Raw genomic sequence first — 10,484 nt, 5'->3', positions numbered from 1 at the left:
AGTTATTGCAAACATCTGGACGCCTGGCTAGTTTGCGCCAGAACGGCAACATCCCACAGCTGTGAAATAGTGCATGAAGAAGTTGAGGTGCTGGTAGGAAGAATAATCTCACCAAACAAGAATGTGTGAAAGAGGAAGTGCAACTTTCTCCTGTTCCACATGGCATTTTAAAAAACATATAGAAGGGGAAGATGTGGGAAAGAATTGAAAAAGAAAAAAATTAAAAATTTAAAATATTTTTTAAAAAATAGAGAGAGAACCTAAGAAACTAATGCAGCTATACCTGTGCTTAGTGGAGCTCACGGCCATTGTGAAGGACACAGCAGCTGAGTGTACATATGGGGCAAAAGGGAGGTTTCTCTGTAGGCAAGAGTGTTTCTCTCCTCTTTCAACAGGAGCTTGGCATTAAAGCTATTCCAGGGAAACTTGGTAGGTTGACACTGCCCCCACATTACCACATCTACAACCTCGTTGGAGTAAGAGGATGAGCATCTCTAGATCTGTCCAGCTTTGACTGTGACATCATTTGTTAAAATGAGATATCAAGACCTGCTTTGTATACGTACATTAGAGACTCCGTTCTGGCTGCCTATCTAAATGTTTATTTGCATCAGTAAATGCCTACTGTGGGAAATTCCCTAAAAAGTCCCATAAAGATCAGTCAGTTGTTGTTCTCCATTTCATTCAATGACCTGCTATATCCATAGTTTCTAACTTGGGCGGGGAACAATAAAACAGACACAGCCATGGGATTAAGAATGATTAAGAACGACATCAAGGTGAGCTTGTCAAGACAGACCTCTGCAAGTCTGGCACAAAAGTGATGGCTTCTGCACATTACAAAAATACAACAGAAACACAAAACCATGTGCAAAAGCCACCAGAAGTCACTGCCAGAGACAGGTCAGAGCAGACCTGCCTCCCAGGTGTGTGTGGGTGCACTTACCTGGGAGACTTACTTTAGGGCTGATTTCAGATTTACTAAAGTAAGTATTAGAGCAGAAATGTTCCACTGGGCATCTACTTAAACTTTTGAAACCTGCTCTATGAAACCCTTTCAAAGGACAGAGGAAAATAAAAGAAAATGTTTCCTTCATATAAAAGTAATACAATTCAGACTGACTCTTCCCTAAACTTTCCCCATCTCATTCTCTGGAGTGGAGGTAGATTTTGTGTTCAGGAATGTCCTCCGCTTTCTTCATGGGAAGACACATATGTTTAGGAAGATCATCATTTTCTTGGGGACATATGGGAATTAGACACCCTCCTCTACAACAGAGGAGACCCAAGTTGTGCCCAGGTGGCTGGTAGGAGTAAAGCTGGGCAGAAGTGATGCTGTGCCTGGAAGGTGGCAGAAAAATCCTGATGCTAGGCTGGACAAAGGGACAGGAGCTGTGGGGAAAGGGCAGGAAGCCTGCAAGAGAGAGAAGATGTTGTAAAGCACAGCTAGTGGGGAAAATTGAGGTGAGAAATGGCTGCCTGGGAAGGGAGCTTAGGTTAGGGCTTGGAGGAAGGAGGGTCAAGTAGAGCAGGGTTGGTTTGGAGGGAGAAGGGCAAGCAGTCTGAGTGGGAGACCCTGGAGCTCATTTCTGGGTGTACATGGGCTGCTGAGGGAAGCCATCCCATTGCCCCAGCCCTTGGGTCAGTGTTGGGCTTGGCTGAGGGTTGAGACAACTGGGGAAGGGAACCTGCTGCACGTATTTTGCGTGCCCTCACCGTCCTGCTTGCTTGCAAAAGTGAGCTGGGAAAGTGGGATGAGCAGGTGCTAACATGCCTCTGCCCATCAGCTCAGCATTGCAACCTTGTTGTACTTGGGGCATTATCAAAGCGGGCAACTGCAGCCACACAGCTCTCATTCCAAAACCTTTCCAGCATCTTCCTTTACTTTCCCTTCCCACAGCCGTCTGGAGGAAGGAGAGCACAATGTATAGTTGACATGGAGGTGAAAGGCTGTCTTAAAGTAACTCTTAGGAAAGCGCTGCACATTCATCCTTCTTAAAGCCCTGTGGGATGAGAGTTAAATCACTTGGACTTTGTAGATAGGTTAAACTGGGCTTTCCTGTAGCATCCAGCAGGTGTAACTGCCTTGTAAAACCCTGCATAGATTTGTCCCTTTGGCATAATCAAACACGTCAAATTCTTTCCAGCAAAACCTTTGCACAGCCCCTTGCTATCAGCACGTTTCCTGTTTATACATTTTTACTGAGTGCACAAACAGTGGGCAGTATGGTCAGCTGCTTGTTGTCCTTTACCGAGATAAAACCATAACTCGCTGAGTTTCAGCAAAACAATGGGATGCGGGACTTTGACCTGGATTTATGCCTGCACAGCCATGCTCCTTCCCAGTGCTTCAGGTAGCCTTCAGGACCCGTTTGTCTACTAAGTCTATACAGTTCATTTTTCACAAGAGCGGCTAAACACAGCTTCATGCCTTCTGCTCTGACTCCAATATTAGTGCTTTTTAATGCTATTCGTGGCCTTGGCCACCAACCACAGAGTTATGTCGTTTGAACGGAAGGTTTGCAGCTGTCAAAAATGCAAATATGTAATGGGACATTACATAGTAGCAGTACCTAATTTACCTACCTCTGCTACTATACTAAAACAATCAATAGTAGGTTTATTGTTTATTTAAACAACAGAGATGCTAAAGTCAGTTATGTAACACTTCTGTTTGCTTTTTATTTTAGCTTTAGTGGATTTCTGTTACTGCTTCTTCATATCCTGAGAGCTGGTAAGTTCTGAACACTGCAGTTAAAATCGAAGCTGCTCTCCCTTTAATATGTTTGGCCAAATACACAAAGTAGCTGTGATATATACAACATAAACATCTGCATGTTTTCAGCAAGACACTTAAGAATTCCTCAGTATGAAATGTTTTTCTGACTTGCATAGGGGAAAGAAGAAAAAAATCAGTTTCGGTATGGAGAATAGGAAGGAACCTTATGGATGCTCTCGCTCAGGTTACTCTTCCTTCATAGACATCCCTGCATATTTATCTCTGTCAACAAAAGGCCCTAGAAGTGGGTAATAAGGGCTGTTGATAAGCAGATCCAGCATGTCCATGCTCATATTATGACTAGAATTATACATCATGGTATCAAGTACCCAATTACAGTAAGTCTTTCACTGCAGATCCAAAAATCCCTTTCAAAACAAAGGTAAGGTTAAACGGTGATTTTTAAATGCTTTTAGAATTGCCTTTCCTCTGTTCTTGCTTAATCACCTAGAAGGACCTCAAGAAAGTCAGCAGGGAAACTCCGTGACCCCCAAGTCAGGACAAACTGTACCAGATACAGTCTCAACACATGCCAGCTGAACTGTTTCTAAAGAACACCAGTGACGGAGTTGCCCCCGTCTTCTCAATTGCCAATTTGGCAATACGTCCCAAAGCGTTGCTTTTCCTGCTGCTTTGAGGGGTTTCCCAAAGCCTGAGCTGCAGCATCCTTGTTTCAGTTCAAGCCTGTTACTTCTTGTCTCACCCAGCAGAGGATAAGCGCTTGAAGAACACACTTGCCTTCCTCCCTGCAAGCACTGCATTTTATTCAGTAGTATTAAGCCAGGATGCCCAGCTCAGACGTGTAGATGTGCTGTTTTGAGTCCAGCGCATCAACTCAGAGATACATTCCTCTTTAACATTGCCGCTTCCCTCCCACCTTACCATGCACCATTTCCACATTTCCAAACCCTCACTCCTGTCATCTTTCTTGCCCTAATTCACACACATGCATAAACTCTCCTCCCAGCTGTATTCTCTCCCATCCAATCCCATGCTTGACCCCTACTCACCTCCCATTCCAACATTTACAGCATGCACACTGCTTTGGTCTCAGCAACCAGTTGCATCAGAGATGTTTTGGCTTCTGGGGTGGAGGAGAGGTAGTGTGTCCCTTTCAACAGGGAGGCTGTGGTCAAAGCTGCCCTGGCCCTTGTGGCCCTGCTGACCTGTGCCTTCTGCATCAGTTGTCAGCCAGGTCACTCCTCCTCATTGCTCACCAGCAGAGGTTGTCTTTCTCATGTCTGTAGGCCAGAAAAAGTGCCCTGAAAGCCAGATACTGTGCTGACCTACCTCAAGTGGCTGTGAGAGGTTGTAAATGTCTAATGAAATGTGTCACTGGAGGTATCTAGGCATGCTGGTTTGCCAGCTGAGTGTATTTGTTGAGAGGGTGACACCGATGGTAGCGATCAAATGCGATTGCCATGACATACCCATATGTCATAATGTGTTGAGAAACACACTTTTTACACCACCACCTCCCCTTTTTAATTTTGGGGGTCTCAAAATAACAGTAGCACTTTTTTTCTTATCAGCGTTTCCACTTCTTGTGATTTTCCTGGTGTTATTTGGCATTTTTTTTTAATGAAAAAGGCCAGAATTGGGACTTGAATATGTGTCTGGAGTCAGTCCCAGTCAGTGGGCAAATTGAAACATGCAGGTATACGTGGTGCTGGGAGCACTTGGACCGGTTGTTCCTTGGAGAAAGAAATAAGCAGAAGGCTTTATATTGTAAAAGGTCCCTTTGGAAAATGTACAGAAAAACAGACACAGAGAGACTTAGCCACCAGCAAGTCAGGAGGTAGGAATGACTGTGAAGTGAGCACATTCGCCTGCCTGTTATAATTACTAGTACTGGAGTCCACATGTGGTAGAATATACTTGAAAAGAATGACATTTTCCCCACATAACCTCCCTTTTTTCTCTCTCTCTTTTAATCTTGTAGTTACTGCACTGGAAGAGAAGATCATTGTCAGTAAACTTGGAGATAATGCTACACTGAGCTGCATTTACCGAGAAAAAGAATTGCGCTTAAAAAATCTGCGGGTATATTGGCAAATAGCTGATGATCAGGAAGAGTGTTCAGTGGTACATGCACTCATCTCTAGTCAAGACAACGAAAGTGAACAGTGTATTCACTTTAAGAACAGGACTCGATTATTCTGGGATAAATTGGAAAGTGGTGATTTTTCTCTGCTACTACTAAACGTCAGCCAGAGTGATGAACATAGGTACAAATGCGTAGTACAAGAGAAAATTGAGTATCCCAAAGTGATTCACCGGGCAGAAGTGGTTCTCAGTTTAGCAGGTAAAAACTTCTATCACTTGCACATATTTGCCCAATTTCTCATTCCAGCTTTTCAAATGTATGCCATTTCAATATTATGTTTAAGCCTACCCTTAACATGGAAACATATTTCAGCCCTTTGCTGAAATGAAGTCTACTTATTTTAAATGTTACAGACTGGAATCTAAAACTGAGAGAATACCTGTAACAGCTGTTTATCCAGTTTGGGGGGTTTTCATCTTGGTTTTCATTAATAGAAGAGCTCTTGAACATGACCAGATCGTGGCAGCTTAAGAAGTTGCCTTCTTCCTTTGGGTTTGGCTTCAGTTTTCTCCCTTCCAGTAATTCAGTTCTCTGGCTGAGAAACACCTGCAGGTGTTTCCCTTTCAAATCATGAGGGGCTTGTGAAACCCAGAACTTCTGCTTCAGAACCTACACCAAATTTTTGTCTTCAAGATCTTTCAACATGTCAATGACTATTTCTTTTTCTCTTGTTCTGCAGCTAGTTATAGCCAACCGATACTCAGTGGACCAATAAGAAATAGTGACAGCACCGGAGAGGAGGTGACTTTCAGCTGCAGGTCCGGCAACGGATACCCAAAGCCCGTTGTTTATTGGATAAATAAAACAGACAACAGCCGCCTGCCTTCATCAGAGCCAAATATCACCCTCCATGACGATGGCACTTACAGCGTTTTTAGCACGCTGAAGGTTAAAGCCACTTCTAACATGCAAATAGAGTGCTCCATAGAAAATAAAATACTGCAGGAAAATCTATCAGCCAACTGTAAGTCCCTTCATTGTACTTCGTGTTTTCTAGATAGCAGGAATATCAACCAGTGTCTCTGTAGATAGGCATTAACAGGCGTACACATTAATTCAATAGTTCCAGAAAGGGCCGAGAAGAGCTCAGGTGTTGTTTCAAGCTGGCTATGCTTAGCTATGGACTTAATGTTTGCTTCTTCCACATTCAAGTGAACACCTCCTCAAGTGTGTAATAACAACGGCACTGAGAAGCTCTTGCATCCAAGGCAATCACTGAGCTTTCGATTCCTCAGGAACTTGATGACTTGGGGAGTCGGGTGTTGTTTTTTGGGGGCACCATACAGCAGATCCACGATTCCTGAACCCCTACTCAACTGCTTTGTAGCACTCACATTTGCTTTTTGCTCTGCCTAGTTTCAAAGTTCTGTTTTCAGTCTCCAACACTCTGTTTAATACTATTTAACATAGTGCTGTAGCAAACAGGTGATGTTAGCCCAACAGAACAATACACCTAATAGCACAAGTATAATATGCTATTTATTGCTGATATGAGTGAGCAACAGTAAAAGCAAGTATTTAGCCACCCAAGTCTTCACAAACAGGAAGCTTTTTTAAAGAAAAAAAAAGTTATAGAAACAAGTTATAGCTCAAGTGCCAATTTCATGATTTCCAAACAGCAGTGTAGCTAAGCTGTCTGGAGTGTGAGAGCTTTTCTGGAGGTGGCTGTTCAGTCTCAATGTTGTTCCTAGTCCTGCCTCCTGCCACACTTCTCTCTCACAGGTTTCTGGTGTAAGGAGGCTTGATTGATTGTGTAACTGTAGCTGGATATCCAGGGAGTATACCTAAACATGCCAAGGAATCACATAGTCTGGGCTTAATGACACTGATACCACAAATACAACCAAACGACGTAAACTATTTCCTGGAACAAAAATTGTGCACACCAGCGAAAGCTGCGCAGTAGAGTGTTCATATGATAACATACCTTTGCTGTCATCCCAATTTAAAGGGAAGCTTAGTAACCTTGTCATTAGTTTCCTATTGGCATTCTGTCCTATTGTATTCGGGGGGGGAAAGACCATCATACTGGTTTTTCTTGGTTTCTAAAAGCCCTACCATGCTTGAAATAGTAAGAGATGTGATTTGAAACCTTCAGTTTACAGCAATCAGTGGAAATTAGTCACTGACTTCAGGGAAACAGGTTTTCATCCACTTTTCTGAATACCATCAGATTTACATTGTAGGTTCTGTATAGATTTATTTTTTACTGACTCTAGATACAAGCTCAAGCATACAGTCTCCCAAGGCTGGAGGAAAAGAAGAACAAAAAGCAAGAAAGAGGGATGCATGAGGTATGATGACAGGGAGGATAAACTGACATTGTATTATTAAAGATATTAAACTGGAGATATGCCTTACTCAGAAGGAATACCACCAGAATCACAGCGATGTGAATATCACAGATATTTAGTCCTTCAGAATTTGTTTGTGTGTGAAATGTGGTCAAATATTTGCCAGGTATGAAATGTGTGAAAATTTACACCTTATTATATATTGTTTTCTATTTTATTCTAGACACACAGCAAAAGCAAAGCGATGATTCTAGCACAGAAGGTTACAAAAACCTGGAAAAAAGTGGACGAGGTGCTCAAGCAGCTGGCATTGTTTCCATTGTTATTCTGATGGGTCTTCTAACTGTTTTAACTTGCTGGCTGTGGAGATGGAGGTCCTCTAGACTAACTTCCTACACAGGTAATGAGGCCCTTTATTTGCCTGACTAAATCTGAAGAATTTCTTTTAATTTGCCAAAATACTTACTGTCATCCTGTGTATTGCTCGAAGGTATGAGTAAGCTGCCTGCAGACAACAGCAGGAAATCATGCTGATAATAAAAACCTGAGGTGCCCTAGGGAGGGTGGGGAGTGTGGATCCACGTTGCTTTGGTGTCTGTTGATTTATATTAATCCTGTTTGGCTAAAGACTATTGTTATCTGTCCTACACGCTTAAAAGAGTTCATTTGTTTTGACAGATGTCCAACCAAATGAAGACAGAGCAGGATTCAACTGTAAGTGTGAAAAAAATATAATTACTCTGTGTGTCTCAAGAGTGACTTAGCTTCAGTACTTAAGTTCAGCACAAAGACTTTGGATTAGGCTTGATACGTGTAAAATGGTACAGACTTGATGCGTATGAAGTGGTAGCTCTACGTCTCTCAGCCCTTTCCTTGAGCTCTGTCAATGTTGCCAAAGGCAGCCGTGAGAGTCTTGGTTCCCAGAAGTTCCTTCAACACCTCGGGCCCAAGAACATGACAACAAAAGAGGGGACATAGACATAGGCTGAAGCCACCCTCCCCTCCTGGTCTACAGCTATGCTGAAGCCCCTGTTGTCATCAAGACAGAGCCAAACTTGGAAAACATGTTCCATGTGCTGATTTTCAAGTCTGGACAGCACTGGGCATTTATCACTTCATATCACATCAGTGTCTATCATCAAATGGTTGTTCCCTGCCTTTTTAGGCGCTACATCCTAGAAGGTCTTTAGCTGGATCACAGGAACATCATTTGCTTCATGTCTATGAACCTGAGACTATAAACACCTGATTTAAAAAAAATAATAAGCCCTCTCCTTTCCTAGAAAAAAAACCATGCAGTTCAGACCTTCAAAGTGTTCATACTTTTTACAAGCAAGAATGCAATATTGCAGGCCAGCTGGTTTACAAATTCATTTAAAGTGGAGGAAAAAAAAAAACAGAGGAAAACAAAACAGATTTGGAAAAACAAACTCGGCAAAGGGGATGTGAGGGAGGTGCAGAGAGGGTAAAATACCTGCCTGTTTTATATCTCATTTGGTAGTTTCTTCTGAAGCAAATGGTTGTTCCCTGGGTGTCTCTGCAGAACAGGCAGAAAATACTGTGGTTTCACCAAAACTGTAATAGTTAGGGTATGGTTTGTCATAGCAGATGCTGTGAATATAGCCAATTCATGATGTTGAGCAGAAGCAAAACAAGCCTTAAATCAAAAAATTTTTCTGAAACTTCTTTGGTGATCATGCAAACTGGGTTAATGGTCAGTTATTTTCCAGACCCATCAAGCAACCCCAGCCTGATTCACAACGTGTGTGTTTGCTAAACATCAACAGGCATTACACTGTTCCCTGTAGAAGGAGGATGGGTTTTCTCCTTAAGATGAAGAGACATTTTTCTTCTTCTGTTCCTTTGAGTTGCATTAACGTAATAAAAGCCATTTATTTAAGGTCAACTTTTTCTTATCTGGACTTCGTTATACCAGCCCCTGTTTGATTAGATCCCTGGACTTAGCTCATAAGTAGAAAAACCTCTGACATAAATAGGAGTAAATATTTATATGGCAGGCTGCTGTAGCATGATTTGTTCATTAGCAACAAAACAAAGTTGCTTGCCTTCCAGACACTATCTTTTCGTTAGCATGTCTCCACACCAGTTGTGGAAGAGAAGGCGGGACAGCAGCTTTGGTGGCTCTCTGCTATCAGATACTGTCCCACCTCTGAGGGCTGTTTTCTGCCAATGGAGTCATGTAAGGGACAGAAGGCAGCATCTTTCAGGCATCACAATTAGAGGGCAGCTTGAACCAATACCAGAGAAAAAAAAATGATATAGGGAATGTTATCTCTGTTAAAAGATTGGTCATGTTTGTTTAGGCTGGAGAAGGCAAGGCTGATTAAGAACACAACAACAACCCTCTTCAGAGAGGGTCCTTAAAGACGATGGGACAAGTTATTTATTGACCTAACCCAAGAGAGCACTTAAGACACAGCAGGATTAAACAAAGGAGATTTAAGCTAGATGTTAGGAAAAAATGCCTTTCTAACTGTAATAGTAGTTGAACACTGAGAAAGATTTTGTGCAGGCTGTTGAGTCTCCATCAGCCTAAGTTTGTTGCAGTTCTATTTTCTCTTAATGAAAGAGGAAAACGATATCTGTCAGAAATAGGTGGTACTATCTTGGGGCAAAAGATAGCTTGTGGAGAGATTCGAGCCTCATTCAATCACCATTTGATATTTTCAAGCAAGTGGTGTGTGATAGACGGGGAGTAAGGCACTGCAGGGCTGCACCCACAGGGACACTCTGCTATGGCATTTTGCTTTTCAATACTGATGTAAATATGTTTCTGCTTCCAGTGGTTTCACTTGATGAAGAAGGTCAGATTGCTTCATGGAGGTTGGGAATCCTGAATACTGAAAACCAAAAGCCTACTGAGACTAGCTTTGCTGTTAAAAAGAAAAAAGTTACGGGAACTGCAAGGAAGGCAGGTTGCAAAGGGTAGTAACTTCATCCTGGTGGTGTGAGTCTCTCCAGACACGCATTACAGTCAGTTGGGCAGGATGCTCTAGTGAGGAGAAATTCAGAGCTGAAGCAATTCTGAATTGCTTTCTGGAGGGATCCCCTCACTGCCCATAGAGGAACCTCGGGAGGCTGGTTTCCCTTGACTGCAGATAGACTTTGTGCATCTCTCTGAAGTAGCTTAAAATGAACCAAAGGTAACAGTGACATCCCTTCTCAAGGGAGGAAGGTTTTAGAAAAAGAGCACTTTTTGCATTTGCACAAAGACAGGCACTTTCAGTCTGTGACACAAGGACTGGGGGCCCCCAGTGACCCAGGTATCCAGGCAGAGGCAGGC

At 42.6% G+C, this 10,484-nt stretch overlaps 1 protein-coding gene across 1 annotated transcript; it reads left to right on the top strand.

Moving 5' to 3' along the window:
• Positions 1 to 2,690: 2,690 nt before the first annotated feature.
• LOC104502147 (ICOS ligand-like) lies at positions 2,691 to 7,580 on the top strand (the record flags this gene model as incomplete). The annotated part of the gene is made up of 4 exons (XM_010146077.1): positions 2,691 to 2,734; positions 4,722 to 5,084; positions 5,566 to 5,850; positions 7,404 to 7,580. Coding segments are annotated over 4 exons (869 nt in total), but the record flags the coding sequence as incomplete, so codon positions are not given.
• Positions 7,581 to 10,484: the final 2,904 nt, after the last annotated feature.

This window comes from Buceros rhinoceros, unplaced genomic scaffold (genome assembly GCF_000710305.1).
Source record: "Buceros rhinoceros silvestris isolate BGI_N320 unplaced genomic scaffold, ASM71030v1 scaffold5792, whole genome shotgun sequence".
Taxonomy (NCBI): Eukaryota; Metazoa; Chordata; class Aves; order Bucerotiformes; family Bucerotidae; genus Buceros; species Buceros rhinoceros.
This window is presented reverse-complemented; position numbering and strand designations above follow the sequence as displayed.